The sequence below is a fragment of the Malania oleifera genome, chromosome 9 (assembly GCF_029873635.1).
Source record: "Malania oleifera isolate guangnan ecotype guangnan chromosome 9, ASM2987363v1, whole genome shotgun sequence".
In the NCBI taxonomy this organism is placed as follows: Eukaryota; Viridiplantae; Streptophyta; class Magnoliopsida; order Santalales; family Ximeniaceae; genus Malania; species Malania oleifera.
Genome location: NC_080425.1, coordinates 23694585 through 23714348, shown reverse-complemented (window position 1 = coordinate 23714348; position 19764 = coordinate 23694585). Strand labels below are relative to the sequence as shown.

The following is a 19764-nucleotide window of genomic DNA, read 5'->3' as shown; positions in this document are numbered from 1 at the left end:
AGAGTCCTATATGTATATATATATATATATATATATATATACACACAATAAAAAAATAGAAAAGAAAGAGAAACATAAAGCAATGCAAGAGGACTAGGTGGTTGAGCTTGAAAGGAGAAAATATAGTAAAATTTAAAATAAAATGATAAAAGAGTGTGATTGAGCAATAGGGAATAAGGTAGATGCGAACATTATGTGGAATAAAATGGCTAACTCTATCATAAAGATAGCAAAAGGGATTTTAGGTGAATCCAAAGAAAGATAGTCGGACAATAAAGAAAGTTGGTGGTGAGATCAAGGTCCAAAAAGTCGTTAAGACAAAAAAGATTGGTATAAACCATGGCAAAGTTGTAAGAATATAGAAAACCTTTGAAAGTGTAAATATGCAAGAAAAAAATGCAAAAAATGTCATTAGTGAAGCTAAACATAGAGCTTATGATATTTTATATACTAGACTAGGTACTAAAGAAGGAGAAAGAGACATTTATAAACTTGATATAGCTAGAGAAAGAAAATACAAAGATTTAGGTAATATAAAATGTGTTAAGGATGAAAATGATAATATATTTAACTAAAGAAAAAGACATAAAAGAGAGGTGGCGGAGATTCTACAATAAATTACTTATTGAAATTCAAACTAAAAGCTTAAACTTGAAAGCTACAAATGAGGAAAAGACTAAAAAGAGGAGATTTATTAGCAAAATTAGAGTCAATAATGTTAAAGCTTGATATACATTCTTGGCCCACAACCTAAAAGCTTTAAGCTTTTAGGTAAAGTGGTAATCTAACATGGTATTAGAGCCAGATTACCAGGAGGTCCCGAATTCTAGTCTTGTTGCCTGTGTTTACTGTGGTATTTTAAAAAAAATTATTCTGTTCCCTACCATGGGTGCTATTTATTGTGTGTTTATCTTTCTACGTTCTGTCGGGCTGCACGTGCGGGGGTGTTAAAGCTTAATATACATTGTTGGCCCACAACCTAAAAGCTTAAGCTTTTAGGTAAAGTGGTAATCTAACAAATAAAGCTAAGTTTGGTTTTAAAAAAGATGAAAAAAGTGGGAAATCTATAAGACTGGAGAACATAACAATTGAAGTTTGGAAATACTTAGAAGATAAAGGAAGTATATGGTTAATTAATCTATTCAACACTATTATAGAAACCAAGAAAATGCTTGAGGAACGAAGGAAAAGCATGTAAATACCTTTATACAAAGACAAAGACAGTATTCAAAATTGTAATAACTATCGTTGAATTAAGATTATGAGTAATTTGATGAAACTATGGGAAAGGATAATTGAACAAAGAATAAGACTAGAAACAATGGTTTCAAAGAATCAATTTGGGGTTTTATGCCTAGGAGGTTGACAACAAAAGCTATTTTTATTTTTAAAATATTAATGGAAAAGTTTTGGATACAGAAAAGGAACTTGCATATGGTTTTTATTGACCTAGAGAAAGCATATAATAAAGTACCTAGGGAAGTTTTGTGGTGGGTTTAGAAAAGAAGGGAGTTTGTAGTCAATGTATTGCGGTCACTAAGGATATGTATGATATAGTAACGACTAGTGTTAGACTATAGAAGGAGAGTCTAGAGATTTTTCTATCACAATAGGTGTACATCAAGGTTCTACTTAGAGCCTGTATTTTTTTTGCTTTAGTGATTGATGAACTCAATAGGAATATCCAAAATGAAATCTCTCGATGTATGCTGATGATATTGTCTTCATTGATGAAAGTATTAAAGTTGGAATCTAAGTTGGAATATTGGAGACCCGCTTTTGTGTCCAAAAGTTTAGGATAAGTAGAAATAAGACAAAATATATGTCTTGTAATTTCAGTAACACAAGGAGTATTGGAGATAAGGTTAAACTTGATAGTCAAGAAATTAGTATCACTAGTAGATTTCATTATCTTCAATTTATCATGCAAGTAGAAGGAGAAATTGAAGAGGATGTAATGCATAGAGTTAAAATAGGATGGATGAAATGGGGGAGTACATCAGGTGTGTTGTGTGATTGTAGAATACCATTAAAATTATAAGGAAAGATCTATAAGACGGCTATAAGGCCAGCCATGTTGTATGGATTAGAATGTTAGGCAACTAAGAAGCAACATGTACAAAAAGTTAAAGTTGCCAAAATGTGAATATTAAGGTGGATGAGTGGTATAACAGCAAAAGATAAATTTAGGAACAAATATATACGCAAAAAACTAGGTATAACACCAGTCGGAGACAAGATAAGGGAGGGGTAGTGTTTTAGATGGTTTGTGCGTTTGAAACGTAGGCCAAGTAGCGCACGGGTAAGGAGGAGTGAGTTAGTTATTGTTTTTTGTGTTAAAAGCAGTAGGTTAGGCCTAAAATAGTTGGAATGAGACGGTAAGGATGGACTTAACTGCTCTTAAGCTGGCAGAGGAAATTGCCCTCGATTGGGTGAATTGGCGGAAAAAGATTCCTGTAGTCGACTCCACCCAGTGGGACTCGAGGCTTGTTGTTGTTGCTGTTGTTGTATTTAGTTTTCATATTGATGGAAAATCTGTTATCTAAAAGATATTAATGGAAAATCATTATTTATTATCTCAATCTCTAGATATATGCAATTGATTGTAACTGATTCTCAAGACAGAGAGTAGGAGGCATGCAAAATCTAGTTAATGAGGGTTAATCTACTTCTCATTTGCAATAAAAGAGCTTTTGGATTTATTTGGGCAAAAACGTTGATGCATTGGATGCGTTGACTTATTTCTTCTACTCTTTGGCCTCTTTCTTCTCAGCAATTTGAAGGCATGTATGGTTAGGTACAATTTGGTAAGCATGTGGAGAAAGGGATCAAAGAATGTGTCATGGTATCTGCTAGTTTAAGAAAAAGATTAAAGAATGTGTCATGGTATCTGTTAATTTCATATTGGAAACTGCTGGGTGACTGCACTTGCATTCAGTGAACACACCCTTTGAAGCACATTTTAGGGGCAGGGGGCAGGAGTGGAAGATGGGCTAGAGCAGGGAAGCACTTGGCCATAGCCAGCTTCAGCGGTTTGTAGCTTCTGAAAAGTAAAGCATCCAATATTTGTACATGCATAAATATGTATGCACATTGTGCTATTCTCAAATAGAAAATGAAGAAATATTGAGATGATGAATTGGTGGACATAATTTCTTTTAGAATTTTTACTAAAATTTGAAAAATTTTACCAATATTTTGAAGTAGAAATTCTTTTTTTAAATCATTTTCGAGAAATTATTTTGGTAATTTTCCATGGGATTCGAGTTTTTTCCTTTTTTCAGTTACTAAATTTATGAACAAAAATTAGTACTTCAAAATTTGTCTTAGAGTGCTTTAAAATCCTATAATAGCAGGTGCACTGATTCCACCGGGATAGGAGTGAGATTCTGACCAGGTTTTGAGTAAAAAGCGCCCAAAGTGCAATCACAGAGTCAGTATCATCATTTGGGTTTTAGGATCCAGCTCTCTTTGGGCATACTTCAGCTCAACCTTGATTGCTGGTACTTGGGCAACTCCAGCGGACTTTATATTGGAAATAATATAAGAAACTGCTTACATTTCTTGTTTAATTATTCCCACTCCTTTCAGATGGGTAACAGAAGCCTGGCAGAAGCCGGTGCTCTTCTTTTTGGTTTAAGATTTTGGTGAAAAGAAAAGTGTTTTTCAGTTTTACTGTGGAAGGTGACAACCATATTATCATTAACAAGGTCTTAAATTTCTATTTCGATTTGAATTTCGAAGCTCCAAAAGTACAAAAATTTCTATGGAAATTTCTATTTCGATTTGAAAAAATAACGGAAATCTGTAGTAAAGTTTGGAATTCTTTGTGAAACTTTGGTTAACAAACATAGTCATGTAAGTTTTAGGGGTTAAATACATTTACGTTATGTATGAGGTGGAAAAGTTGTAATATAGTATGTGTATCAAACAAATTTGTAAGATAATGTACAATAAACATATTCAGCTAAAACAAATGAAATTCATAAGTCATTTAAATATTCTTTATTATACAAATAATGATAATTTAGACATAAATGGTTAAATAAAGTGCTGCTGTAAGTTTATTTTTTCATATAATTTCAAAAGCATTTGTAATAATATTTTGTTTTGATAAAAATAAGTAAAATAAATTAATTCTCTTATTTGAATTATGAGGAAATTTCATTGCATAGTTAAAATTTCGACAAGTTACGCTAAAATTTCAAGATTTCGATTAATTTTGGGATGATTCGTTGAGATTTCAACTGAAATTATGCAAAACAAAAACCATTTCGATTTCAAGGGTGATGGAAACCGGAAATTTTGACAGAAATTTTGACAATTTTGTGGAATTTCAAGACCATGATCATTAAGTGGATTAATAGCTGGGAGGCATTGGAACATTGTGCATCTGTCAAATGCCTGAAAGTGACTTAACAGTGGAGGTCTGACTTGCATTTTATGCCTTCTCCTATTCTTTGGCCTTGATCTTGTCACTTGGATGGGAACCTATATAGTTCAATAGATACGCTAGCATTAAAGATGTGGGATACAATCCACTAGACCAATACAACAATCAACCTTTAAGTCCGACTAGGTGGGCTAGGCTACATAAATCCTTTTCTGCCAATTCGCATGATCTTGGCAATATCATCTGAAAAATGGAGGACAAATTAAATCCTCTCCCACTATCTCATTCCAAGCTATCGTAAGTTTACTCCTATCCCTTCAACTGCTACTAACATTGACGAATTTGCCTCCTTACTGGTGCATTATTTGGCCTATATTGCAGATTTCCAAGCCATCTCAATCGCACCTCCCTTATCTTCTATAGGTGCTGTGTCTAACTGACCACAGGTGTATAACCCACCAAAGCTATATGGTGTAATTTTTGCAACTTCAATTTGTGCCGATGTGAACTAATTTCAATGGTCATCCCATGTTTTGAAAAAACTTTTTAACTTTTAAATTTGCCTAATTTTTTATTAAGTTTACTGTAAAGCATCCATGATTATAAACTCAGTTTATTTAGTTGTGGATGACAAATAGGTTCCTGGATATGAGCATGGCAATTTCATTGGGCCCACCATCTTATTCGACGTCAGTACTGAAATGTTGTGTTACAAGGTAGCTTATTTCAAGCTCTCAAACTTGCTATCAGATGACTTATGATTCCCAGTAGGGGAGGAGACTTGAACCTTAGACTTAGACCTTGGTGATGCAGCATTCAAGGAAGAATTGTAATATTTTTATTTTTATTTTGATAATATCTTTAATATTCTTGGTTATTATTATTATTTAAGGAACTAGTACTTTAGCTTTTTTAGGATTCTAGAATTAGTTTCTTATTTCCTAAGCATAGTAAGACTATAAATTGTTCCTATATATTATTTTAGGGAGAGTTGAATTGGAATTGCAATTGAATTTGTATCAGACAGTTGCCTTGTATCACCCTTGGTATAAACTTAATATTGTTCTCCTTTTTTTTGCACAGGAGATCATCATTGGCCCAGTTCTTCTTTGCATGCAGGTTGATTAAACTATTCCCACTTCATTCTGTTTTATTTCGAAGATGCTCATTGCCTGCAAAGATTGCTTTACATATAGTTTTATTGTTGGTCTTGCTTTGTTTAGGTTGACAGCTTAGAGGAGGCTATTAACATTGTTAATAAAAATAGGTACATTGTCAATTTTTTCCTTCTTGGTGCTCTAAATATTCACACATCCAAGTATGTGTTTTGTTTATGTTCAAAATATTCTCCCATTTACAGATATGGCAATGGAGCTTCTATATTTACCACTTCTGGTATAACTGCGAGGAAATTTCAGACAGAGATTGAGGTTAGGCAGGTAAGGCCACCTCTTTTAGCATGTTTGCTCTCTAGTACTGAGAAAAATTTGACCGATGATTTATTTTGGACTTTAAAATTCTATAACTTGGGTCTGTTCATGATCAACTATAAATTTTGGGGTTCCTCTTTTCGACCTTGTGTAGAAAATTGCAGGCCAGTTGAATTAGGGAAAGAAGTGCCGCTCAAACTGTTTGCATTTGTTTTCTTCAACCTGCTCACCTGTTTTGTTTGTTTGTTTGTTTGTTGGTTCATCTCCTTTTCTTTTTCTTTTTTTTAACAAATTTGAAGCAAGGTTTTACTTATGTATCCCCATCTTGGAATAGGTCTTTATATTGGTCTAACATAAATGGAATTTTGTGCAGGTCGGCATAAATGTTTGTATACCGGTCCCACTCCCCATTTTCTCAGTTACTGGCTCCAAGGCATCTTTTGCAGGCGACCAGAATTTTTCTGGTAAATATGCTTCCCTTGAAATTTATTTATTTATTTATTTATTTTCCCATTTCTGATTTTTGTAGAAGTAGAAACAGTTGGAATAGTACAGACAGGATGTAATAACTTGTCTATTTCTGAAGTTGTGAATGAGAAGTTACTACAAATTGCAGGCAAGGATGGAATTCATTTTTACACCCAGATCAAAACAGTGGCTCAGCAATGGGAAGATATACCCACGGAAGATGGGGTATCATTGCAAATGCCCACTTCTATGATGTCATGATGTATAGAATGTTTTCTACTTTTACTTTTTTTTTTTTTGCTCTCTCTCTCTCTCCATGTAGATACTGTGGATATAAGGCTCTCCTTTCTAGTTTTCTTCATTGTCATTGATATTGAATTTCATCTTTATAGTTATCATTGTTGAGAATTTCTCTCGTAAGTTTGTCATACATTAGAAAATTTGAGTAGCTAATGGGTGTTTATATATGTGGTTGGGCTCAAGACCTAATAGGTTTAAGCTTTTAGGACAAGTTAGTGCTCACTCATGTGTATCGAGCTCACCCATTGGCTCCTGTGGTGCTAACAAGTGGTATCAGAACCGACGGTTCGTAACTTTGGGAGAGCGACATCATAAAAGTTGAAACGTGAAGCTAATTCTCTTGACATGCTAATAGTTGGAGGACCAAGTGTGTGACCAAGACTAATAAGGATCATCTAGGCCGGTATGTGGAATGCGATTCGAGGCATGTAAGGTGTCAGTGGTAAGGCCCACTTGAGCAATTGTTGGGGAGTTGGACTTACTCCCATAAGAGAGACGATTTCCACAGTTGAAACTCACAATTGAGGGATAGATTATTGAGAATTTTACTTGTGAGTTTGTTCCACATTAAAAAAATTGAGTAGATGGGTGTTTATATATATGGTTGGACCCAAAACCTAATAGGCTTATGTTTTTGGGTCAAGTTGATCATCACTCGTGTGTATTAAGCACACCCATGGACTCCTCCGGTGCTAACAAACATTGCCCAACCCCCCCCCCCCCCCCTCCTCCCCCTCCCTAAGTTGACCCTTTTTTCTCTATAAATATTTCCTTTTTGAGGGGCTATGAATGCAATGAGCATTGGAAGAAAATTATAAAAGTACAGACATAAAAAGAAAGTTATATGTACATATTAAGCTTAGGGTTCTATTTTTGTTTTCTACCAATAAAAATATAGGTGCACGTATTTATGAATCATACCACATGAATTATGTACTGAACCTTTTTTATTTTTTTTTTATAATTTGGTTGAACTTTTATGTACTATGCATGGTGGAACTCTCAAATTACCTCAAACCGTTAGGAAACCTAGACAAAAACAGAGATAAAAACACACACAAAAGAACACTGAGATATACGTGGTTTGGTTAATTTCAGCCTATGTCCATGAGAGAGATAGTTAAGTATGTATTTTCTGCAAAATACAAAGGAGGAGGAGGAGATAAAATTCTCACTCAAAACTCTCTTAACTCTAACATCCCTCTCTGACTTCCCACTCACTTCCCTCAACTCTATTCATTTCTGATGATCTTTACATTCACAACACACACCTATTTATACAAAGAAGAGGATTAAACACTTATGAAAAATTGCCACAATCACATTGAATTTTTCTCCTGATTTTGTGGAGAACCACCTGCAATTGAGTAATGGAAATTCGGCTGCCACCTGAATAATTCCCAAGTTAATTCCTGCTTTAATTAGGGTATGGACCTATAAATTCTCCCCCTTCAAACCCATCAGAGGAGAATGCATGCAACCATTCTTCAATTGGTATCCATCTTGGCTATTTCTCTGCATAGCTCAAACTTTTCATGAGTCACTACTTTTGTCAACATGTCTGCAGGGTTTTTGCCTATGTGAATCTTCACCCTTTAATAGCTGTTGTTCCATCATTTCGCGTATCCAATGATAGCAAATGTCGATATGCTTCGTTCGCAAATGATAGATTGAATTTTTGCTCAAGTTTAGAGCACTCTGACTATCACAATGTGCTTTGTACTCTTTCTATGCGACACCCAATCTTTGGATAAACTGCTTCAGCCACAACATTTCTTTACTAGTTTCCGTTGCGGTAATGTACTTTACCTCTATTGTAGATAAAGTAACACATTTCTACAACTTGAATTGTCATGAAACTGCTCCCCTTGCAAAAGTGAAAAGAAATTCTAATATAGATTTTCTACTATTAAGATCACCTGTCATATCGGAATTATTATATCCTTCCAAGACTGGTTCAGCTCCTCTAAAACATAAGCACATCTTTGATGTATACTTCTAGTACTTAAAAATCCACTTGACTACTTCCCAATGGTCTTTGCCTAGATATGAAAGAAATCTGCTCACAACACCTATCGTGTGGGCATTATTCGGCCTTGTGCAAACCATTGCATACATCAGACTACCGGTTGTTAACCAATATGGAACTACTTCTATTTCTTCCACTTCTTTCCTTGAAGAATGACATGATATTTTACTCAACTTGAAGTGATTTGCTAATGGAGTAGTGATTGGTTTTGCATTCTTTATGTTGAATTTTTCAAGCACCCGTTCAACATAATTTTTCTGTGACAACAACAATTTCTTGACTTTTCTTTCACGAACAATTTTCATGTGCAATATCTGCTAAGCTAGGCCGAGGTCCTTCATGTCAAAGAACTTGGACAGTTTGCTTTAGTTTGGTAGTTGTACTTGCAATCTGCCCAACAATCAACATGTCATCAACATAAAGGGTCAATATAATGAAATTACCATCGGAGAATTTTTAAATGTAGACGCATTGATTTGTTGCAGTTCTCTTATAACCATAACCCACCATGAATGAGTCAAACTTTTTATACCACTGTCTCAACGCTTGCTTGAGTCCATATAAACTCTTTTCCAACTTGCAGACCATATGCTCTTTTCCTGAAACTTCAAAACCTTCAGGTTGTTTTATATAGATTTCTTCCTGTAAATCTCCATGGAGAAATGTTGTCTTAACATGCAACTGTTCAAGCTTCAAGTTCAAACTTGCTGTCAATCCAAGTATCACTTGTTTTGAAGTCATCACAACTGATGAGAAAATCTAGTCAAAGTTGATACCCTTCTTGTAGCGCCCCGACCTGACACGTGGGCTCATGGTGCCACTTTAGTAACGTCTAAGTACCTGATATCATCATATCATACACGACATACAGCGGAATAATGAAACAATCTCAACATACTATTACCAGAGTCTAAATCAACATATATATCAAGGTTCTGTCCATACAAATATTGCATCTCAATCTAATAAGTCCACAAACTCGGTTCATACGACCATAAATACAAGCCCGAAAGCATACTACAATAAACTACTCATATTTGAGTTCTTGGAGACACAAAAAGTAACTAAACCAGTCTCCACCCCTAGATCCCGCTAAACTCAATCTCTGGGATTTCCTGAAAAAATATGTTGTACAACAGGGTGAGATACCTCTCAATAAGGAAGATTAAGTTAATGACAGTGTGTGCCAGCATGCTTTTCAGTGTATACTAGAAACATACCTTTCTTTTTTACTTAGTATGCATACTCATTTCTTATTTCTCAAAACATAAATTAATACTCGATAACATTTACATCATTACATAAATATACAGATATGCATAAAAGATACACCCTGAAACTACTCGCCATGTATAAACCCTAGTGGTCAGGGTTGTGAGGCCCAAAGGCTAGACAAAAACTCAGGGGATCAACCCAAACCAAGTCAACTCCTTGCTATATACGTTAGCAGATTTCTGCAAACTCGCTTATGGGTATGATTGCGTCTAGGTCAATCGGCTAGGACCACCCAACACCACACGGTCGTAGTGTGGGCGCACGTGATCAAATGGTGAAACTCTTTCTAACAACAGTACCGTGCTTGCAACATTTGGTTCACAAATTTCCTAAAGCATATCATGCAATTTAAGTAAATAAAATTGTACTTTAAAACTCATTTCACAAAACCCGGCCACTCGCCGTTTAGCACCACTTGGGCCTCTACCCTCTCATAAGTACAATTTCGGGCCTCGGCCCCTCTGTTAGAACTCGATCGTTTAATACAAACTCTAGCCTCAAAATAAACTCTGTTATTTATAAAACTTGGCCTCGATCATTTAATACAAACTCGACTTAAGCCCTTTCATAAGTTCCTGTATTTCTCAAAACAATTACAGTATTTTCGCAAACAGTTCAGTATTATACAAACATACCCATTCTGGTATTTCCATAATTCTCAAAATAATATTCACCTGCCACACAGTTTTCCATATTAAAAACATAGCTTGTAGGCAATCATGAAAACATTATATAAATGGTTTGTAGAAACAAACCGATCTTTCCACCGCTCATTTCTACGCAAAATATCATGCCGTGTATCCTAAGTTTAAAAACGAGCTTTTTGAATGGTTGATTTTTAGAAGAACAATTGAATACATAAACATACTCACACCATAAACATTTCCTCAAATCAAAAACGATAAAGCACTACATTAAACATAATCCCCTTGATTTCGAAACTGGAACTGAAACGCTCGAAAACCAAATCCTGACCCTCTTCACCAAATCGAAAATCTAATCCGCTAGAACTGTAGATCCTAGCTCCCTGCTCCTTGAAGTAACTTTCGATCATCAAAACGGGCAACGAATGGCGAAGAACAGTAGAGAGAGTGAACTTGCCGGTTCTAGAGAGAGAGAGAGAGAGAAAACAAATTCAATGAATAGATAGAGTCAACGGTATGATAGACAGCGTTGCCTACACGCGAATTAGCTTTTGCAACCAATATAAAGGAACATCATATTCCAAATTTTAGGAAGAAAGGGAAGAACAGAAGGGATGCCATTAATTAGTCTAACGAACAAGCAAAGGAGAGAGAGAGAGAGAGAAAGAGAGATGAAAAACAATATTTATAGACCTTTTAACCCGGTCAAACTCATCAACGAATTGGTCCCTCATCGACAAGACATAGAAGGCTATTCGTCGCTGAACCCAAGCCTAATATTTTTCTTATTGGTCAGGATCTCTTCGTTGACCAAACTTTGAATTTCGGCGATGAAGCACTGAAGGGCATTTGTCGACGAGAACATTGGCTTCGTCGACGAAGCTCGCAAAATCCCTTTTTTATATTTTTCTTATTTTTACAGATTCGGGTCTCTACAATCTCCCCTCCTTATAAAAATTTTGTCCTCGAAATTTGCTAACTGATACCGAACATGCTCTAACTTACAACTCAACTCTACAAAAAAGTCGGCAGTCACCCACATAGCGACTCTAACCCAAGTTTATCACATACCATCACTTATGACGGAGAAATACCGTGGATACAACATAAAGTCTCATTACATCACACTCTTATACTAACATCTCTCTCAAATATATAAAAGTAACTAGTAACCACACGACCTACTTTACCTGTCTAGAGCTAACCCTCTTCGAAGAGTTGTGGGTACTTCTAGTGTATCTAAGCCTTTAACTCCCAAGAAGCCTCATCTACTGTGTGGTTCCGCCACAGTACTTTCACCAAAGGTATCTCCTTAGTACACAACTATTGTACCTTCTGGTCCAGAATCTGAACAAGTACTTCCTCATATGATAATGCGTCTCCGATCTCTAGAAGTTCATAATTGAGCACGTGCGAAGGGTCAGACACGTACTTTCTCATCATGGATACGTGAAACACGTCATGAACTTTGGATAGTGCTGGGGGCAACACTACCCAGTAAGCAATTGGACCTATCCTCTCTAGGATCTCAAATGACCCGATGTACCGAGAGCTCAACTTTCCTTTCTTCCTAAACCTCATCATCCCTTTTATCGGGGCAATCTTCAAGAATATTTTATTCCCGATATCAAACTCTAACTCCTATCGTCAAGTATCCGCATAACCCTTCTGCTGATTCTAAGCTGCTTTAACCCTTTCTCTGATAAGCTTGACCTTTGCGAAGGTCTGTTGGATCAGTTCCGGTCCCAACACTTGCTGCTCTCCTATCTTATCTCAATATAACGGAGATCGACACCGGTGACCATACTGTAATAACCCGAAAAGAAAAATTAAAACAAAAATTAATTAATTAAAATTATTAATCAATTAATTAGTTAAACATTATTAAATTAATGTATTAAATAAACAAGTAAAAAGAAATAGTATGAAAAAAAAATTAATAGTCATTATTGATTAATTAATTAATTAAAATTATATATATATATATATATATATATATATATATATATATATATATATAAGTTTCCTTAGGAAGCAAGCTTCCTGAGAGTTAATCTCAAATTGAGATTTGCAACACACATGCGTTCATTTCTCTCTCTCTCTCTCTCTCACTCTTTCCTTCTTCGTCTCTCTCTCCCCCTCTCTCAATTTCTCGACGGATTTGCAACTGATTGGGAAACAGAAGGTGCTGTTGAATTTCTAACTCCACCACCAACATTTCTACTGGAGTGGATTTCTCGTGGGAGCGGCGTAGGTACCATTCCTGAGGTAAGGCAATTTTTTCCTAATTTCTCAATTTCTGTAACACCCCGACCCCCTAGGTGGGCCCGGAATGCTACTAATCCATTTATTTACCTGATAATCCACATTCTAATATCATATACGCAGCGGAAAACATAATTATAATCTTCCAACAAATATAATATCAGAGTTTAGTATTCTTATCCATAATCCAAATTAACTATTCACCACCTGTAATCACATATATACATGTCTCCAAAACATTATCCACAAATACTAGCATTCACAACTATTCATCTATTTGAAGATTTCAATACATAAAACATAAAATATATATCTCAATATTAACATAAAAATATACCCTTTTATCTTTTTATTTCCCAAAAATATTATAAAACCTTGAGCTCTCTAAGCTCGATCTCAAGGAAATCCTGAAAAAGATAAATTGATTATTATCTTAATCATAAACCTATACCTGCACCCCTGACATTATCTAGTTTAGTCGAGATCAACGAGTACACTCGTGCTGATCCACCTGTACCTAAAGGTACTTGCTGGTTTTCCCCGATAACATAACCTCTGAAATCAACTAGTCAATCTCATACCACATATTTTCATATACTCCAATTTAAATATCAAACACCCAATTTGACCACAAATCATTTAATCACATCACCTAACTTATTCTCCTTCCAATATTTTTTTTTTCCGGGTTAATGATTTATACCAAAGTATATGATTGAGTTGCGATAAGGATAAGAATTGGTAGACTAAGATATCATTAGAAATTCTGAGTTGTGTTTCGTAAGTTTGGAAGCAGAAATTTCATGATAATCTTCTGTGTTTTTTTGAAGAAGTAGTTAGCTTTAGAAAATCATGGTAAATCTATCGATAGTGATGTTTTCAAGCAAAGAAATAAGAACTTAAGATTTAAACTCGAAGGTTAGGTTGGATGAATGCGGAAAAAAAAAAATCTTTAAAGGAGAATAAGTTAGGTGATGTAATTAAATGGTTTGTGGTCAAGTTGGGTGTTTGATATTTAAATTAGAGTATATGGAAATGTGTGGTATGAGGTTGACTAATTGATTTCAGAGATTATGGTATCGGAGAAAACTAGCAAGTACCTTTAGGTAGAGGTGGATCAACACGAGTGTACTCATTGATCCCGACTGAGCCAGATAATGTTAGGGACGCAGGTATAGGTTTATAATTAAGATAATAATGATTTAATTTGGCTATGGATGATTGAGAAATTTATATGATGATTTTTTTTCATTATGAATAATGTAGGAATTCATTGGATTAATATTGGGATATAGTGAGTTAATGAATGTTTGAAATGGGGAAATGATTAATTAGTTGGTAAAAATTTCGAGGATGAAATTCTTTTAAGGAAGGAAGAATATAATAATCCTGAAAAAAATTAAAAAAATTAATTAATTAATTAATTAAACATAATTAAATTAATATATTAAATAAATAAGTAAAAATAAATAGTATGAAAAAGAATTAAGAATAATTATTGATTAATTAATTAATTAAAATAATATATATATTGTCTCAAATTGAGATTTGCAACCCCCCTATGCGTTCATCTCTCTCTCCGTCACTCTCTCCGTCTCCGTCTCTCTCTCTCTCTCAATTTCTTGACGGATTTGCGGCTGATCGGGAAACAGAAGGTGCCATTGGATTCCTAATTCTGCGACCAACATTTCTACTAAAGTGGATTTGTCGTGAGAGCGGCATAGGCACCATTCTTGGTTTAAGATAATTTTTTTCTAATTTCTCGTTAAATATGCCGTTAAATCGACGATCAGGTACCACCATGGGGTCCTAGTCGTGATCGTCGTTATTTTGGCGTAAGTAAATTTTCAATTAGGATTTTCTAGACCCCGCTCCAAAGCGAGAGTGAGATTTGAAAATTTTGGTAAATTGATTATATTTAAGGGTATAATTATTTATTTAGAATTTATGAGCTTAAAAAATATTAAAATAATAATTTATTTATGGTTGATTTAATGAAATTAGGATTTTTATTTTAAGATTCGGGTGAGAGCCACAGGTATTTTTCAAGGTCTCTATTGGTTTAATTCAAGAAACTAAGTAAGGGTAAAAATACATATATTAAACCATAATTTTTATAAATTTAATGAAAAATAAATTATGTTATATATACATGTATATATTTCAGTATGAGTTTAAAATATCAACCATTTAAATTATGTGTTTTCGAGTTTAAGGTTGTTTATTATATATGTATATGCGAAAATGAACTAATGAAAGTGGAAAATATTTTCAGGATAATTATGTAAGAAATGAAAGATATTTTCAGTATATAAACATTAAATGTTGGTTAACTTATTTTTCAGGTAATATATAAATTTTATTACTAAATTGTATGACATGAGTAAATGTAAGTTCTGTGCAATTATATGTTAAATGTATGAAATGCATGTTAAGTAAGTAATGCATTGAGAATGAAATATGATATGAACTATATTGCTTGTCTGTGTTAATGCAACCATGTAAACAGTTAAAAGATGTTGGGTAAAACAATTGAAAGATGTTGGGTAAAATAGCTGAAAGACGCTAGGTAAAACAGCTGAAAGATGTTAGGTATGTAATAAAATGAATGAAATGAAAATGAAATGTGAATAATGTAAAATAGGAAAGAGTCACTTAAAGTGAAATGAAATAAAATGTTAAAGTTATGAATATAAATATAGGTGAATGGTTAAATAATGACAGAAAAAATAATGTATTATGATAGTAGAACATCTATGCTCGTAAAACATGTTACGATTAGGCAGGGCGTACCCTTTCTCTGAGAGCTTGTTGAGAAATGCGAGTGTGCTAGTAACTTCAGATGTGGTAGTAGCTGCATAACATATTAGGGCAGAGGGAACTCACTTGTATGGACAGGTAGATTTTCCTATCCTTAGGGTCTTCATTGGTAAGCCTTTGTTTAAATTGTGTGGGTACGAGATCAATTTAATACTTAAGGGCTTACTGAATAAGGTGAGTGCTCTGGTATGCTTCAATTGTGACATTCAGGTTACCAAATGTATCAGAGTAGAGGGGTGCTACTTATATGAGCAGATAATCACTCCTATCCTTGGATAAACTCTGGGGTTAAATATTTTACATGTGATTGATTAGGTTCAAAAAATGATTTCAGAAATTTTGTTAACGATTTTCAAATATTAAATAATATATTGTTATATAAACTCATATTAATAACACACTGTTTTAATATATTATTTCTTCCCTTATTGAGATGTATCTCACCCAAATATGAATTTATCTTTTTCAGGATTTCCTCGAGATCGAACTTAGAGAGTTTGAGATTTTATAACATTTTTGGGAAATAGAAAGAGAGAATGGTATATTTTTATGTTAATGTTAAGATGTATATTTTATGTTTTATGTATTGAAGTCTTCAGATAGATGAATAGTTGTGAATATTAGTATTTGTGGATAATGTTTTGGAGACATGTATATATGTGATTACAGGTGGTGAATAGTTAATTTAGATTATGGATAGGAATAGTAAACTCTAGTATTATATTTGTTAGAAGATTATAATTATGTTTTCCACTGCGTACATAATATTAGAATGTGGATTATTAGGTAAATAAATGAATTAGTAGCACTCTGGACCCACCTAGGAGGTCGATGCATTACACATACAATGCTCCATGTGGTGTCATCTCTATAGTGGTCAGGTAGCTGTTATTATATGCAAATTCCATAAGCGATAGATACTGAATCCAACTGTCCCCAAAGTCTAGCACACACACGTGGTGCATATCTTCTAAGGTCTAAATGGTCCTCTCTAATTGTCTATCCGTTTGCGGATGAAGCGAGGTGCTGAAAGTGAGCTTCGATCCCAAGCATCCTATAAACCCTTCCAAAACAGAGAGGTAAATCGTGAGTCTCAGTCTGAAACTATAGAAATAGGGACGCTATGAAGTCACACTATCTCCTGCACATATAACTCTACCAGCCTATTCATGGAACAACTTACTCTAATAGGAATGAAGTGTGCAATCTTCGTCAGCCAATTCACTATAACCCAGAAAACATTCTGCCCATGCAACGTTGCAGGTAACCCCGATACAAAATCTATCGAGATGTACTCCCACTTTCACTTGGGAATGTCAAGTGGCTGCAGTGGTCCTACTGGCCTCTAGTGTTCTACCTTAACCTACTGACATGTCAGACATTGCTCCACAAATTTAGCAATTTTCCTCTTCATGTTACTCCACCAGAATGATTCTCATAAGTCTCTATATATCTTTATACTTCCTAGATGAATAGTATAGAGAGAGTGGTGAGCCTCCTTTAGAATGACCCGTTTAATATCAGTGTCATTTAGTACACAAATCTGGGTATGGAATCTCAACATCCCATTAGCAGAGACATTGAAATCCGGCTTCAATCCATTCTGTACTCCTCCCACGACCTTTACCAGCTCCGCGTATTCCTTCTGAGCTGTATTGATTCTCTCTCGCAAGATCGACTGAACAACTAAACTTGCGATGAACTCTTGTGGATCTTCATCCACCATGTCTACCCCCAACCGCTCCAGACCCATCACGATCTGATGTTGTAGGACAGCTACTGAAATCAACGCGCTCACTAACTTCCGACTCAAAGCGTCAGCCACCACACACATTAGCTTTTCCTAGGTGGTAACTAATGGTGCAGTTGTAATCCTTAATCAGATCGAGTCATCTACATTGTCTCATATTCAGCTTCTTTTGGGTGAAGAAGTATTTGAGGCTCTTATGGTCAGTAAAGATCCTTCGCCGTAAAGGTAGTGCCACCAGATCTTTAATGCAAACACCACTGCTGTCAATTATAAATCATGCGTAGGGTAATTCTTCTCATACTCCTTGAGTTGGCGAGAAGCATAAGCGATAACTTTATCCTGCTGCATCAAAACACACATGAGTCCTTTCTGAGATGTGTCACTATAAATCATGTAACTACCATCCCTTGATGGAATGGTCAAGCAAACCTACTAATCTTTTTTCGTAAGCTATGTCAACAGACCTAACTGCCTAGAAAAATCCTCAATAAAACGGCTATAGTACCCCGCCAGACCTAAGAAACTCCTTCCTTGGACACTGCATGTCCCAAAAATGCAACATGCTCAAGTCATAATTCGCATCTCCTGAATTTAGCAAACAACTTCTTCTCTTTAAGTACCTAAAGTACTAGCCTCAAATTAGTTTTTTGCTCTGCAGGACTACTTGAATAGATCAGGATGTCATCTATAAATTCTACCAAAAATCGATCCAAGTACTCATGGAATACCCGGTTCATCAGGTCCATGAATGCTGCAGGTGCATTCGTCAAACCGAACGGCATAACCAAAAATTTATAATGGTCATACCAGGTTCGAAAGGCCATCTTCGATACGTCATCCGACTTCACCTTCAATTGGTGATACTCGGATCGTAGGTCAATCTTAGAGAAAATTTAAGTTCCCTTCAGTTGGTCAAACAGGTCAACAATACGTGGTAACAGGTACTTGTTCGTTATAATTACCCTGTTTATTTCTTTGTAGTCGATGCACATCCTCAACGACCCATCCTTCTTCTTCACAAACAACACCGACGCTCCCCAAGATGATAAGCTCAGTCTAATGAAGCTGTTATCTAGAAGTTCCTGCAGTTGCTCATTTAACTCCTTTAGCTCTGCTGGAGCCATTATATACGACGCCTTGGAGATTAGTGTCATCCCTGATGCTAATTCAATAGCAAACTCCACTTCCTGATTTGGAGGCAACCTTGGTAAGTCCTTGGAAAGACATCGAAAACTCTCATATTACTAGAATATTTGCCAGCTTCAGTCCTTCCTATGGTACTACTTTCACACACGCCAGATACCCCTAGCAGCTGTCCAAAAGTAACTTCCTTGTCTGCACCACTGAGAGGATCTGTGGTGTAGAGTGCACACACAACCCTATAAATTTAAACTCTTCCTCTCTCAGAGGTCTAAACACCACCTCCTTCTTTCGGTACTCTATGCTCGCATAGCTGGATGCTAACTAGTTCATCCCTAAGATAATATCGAATCCCTGCATCTCTAGAACAATGAGACTGGTAGACAACTTCCTTCCCTGAATCTCTATCGGATGGTCTTTAACCACCTTACTGCACACAATAATTGACCCCGTCGGTGTAGCCACTCCTAACTCAACCCCTAACAACTGAGTCTCAACTCCACATACTCTAGAAAATCTCCGGGATACAAATGAGTGGGTAGCCCCTGAGTTAAACAGTACAATAGCATTATGTGACATAAATGAAATCGTACCTGTCACCACATTGCAGGCATTCTCTGCATCACTCAGCATCAACGAGTACACACGCGCCTGCACGGTGCCCCCTTGGTGACCTCTTCTATTCGCCTGACTACTTCCTCCATACTGCTTCTGTAAAGGCGCATGGTTCTGCACCGGGCAACAATCCCGTATCTGGTCTCCCGTACTACCACACCAGTAGCAACCCGAAAAACCAACCCTGCACTTGCCTATGTGCATCTTATTGCATTTAGGACAAGCAAGGCGCTAAGAATTTCCCTGAGTGGCTCGCGGTCCTAACGCTTGTCGCTGGCCTGATGAACTACCAGGCCGCTTCCTAGAGTTCTAACCGATACAGGACTAATAACTCTGAGATAGAGACCTCTTCTTCTGACTTACCTCTCTCTACCCTTCTTGTATACTAGCTTCAGCTGCCATGGCTTTATCCACTAGCTCCGTAAAGCCCTGGACCATCAACTCCACCACCTATGCACGTATGGCATGTCTTAGTCCTCTCTCGAACATTCGAGTCTTGCTCGACTCATCTGGGACCATATGAGGAGCAAATTGGGATAGTTCCACAAATTTGGCCGCATACCGTTGCATGGCCATGAATCCCTGTGTTAGACGTAGGAACTCCTCCACCTTTACCTCCCTAGTGGCAATGGGGA

General features: G+C 35.9%; 1 protein-coding gene across 9 annotated transcripts in view; it reads left to right on the top strand.

Annotated features, from left to right (window-relative positions):
• The window catches only part of LOC131164783 (methylmalonate-semialdehyde dehydrogenase [acylating], mitochondrial-like), a 119731-nt gene extending 113032 nt beyond the window's left edge, over nucleotides 1-6699 (top strand). For 4 of the 9 annotated variants that reach the window (XM_058122227.1, XM_058122228.1, XM_058122230.1 and 1 more), the window contains 6 exons: nucleotides 5032-5109; nucleotides 5477-5512; nucleotides 5617-5660; nucleotides 5754-5832; nucleotides 6197-6287; nucleotides 6440-6699. In XM_058122227.1, the coding sequence (XP_057978210.1) occupies nucleotides 5032-5109; nucleotides 5477-5512; nucleotides 5617-5660; nucleotides 5754-5832; nucleotides 6197-6287; nucleotides 6440-6552 (441 nt within the window). In that variant the 3' untranslated portion in view covers nucleotides 6553-6699. Of the gene's footprint in view, nucleotides 1-5031; nucleotides 5110-5476; nucleotides 5513-5616; nucleotides 5833-6196; nucleotides 6288-6439 lie in introns of all 9 variants that reach the window. The other 5 variants (XM_058122225.1, XM_058122222.1, XM_058122224.1 and 2 more) reach the window with 2 other exon arrangements.
• Nucleotides 6700-19764: the final 13065 nt, after the last annotated feature.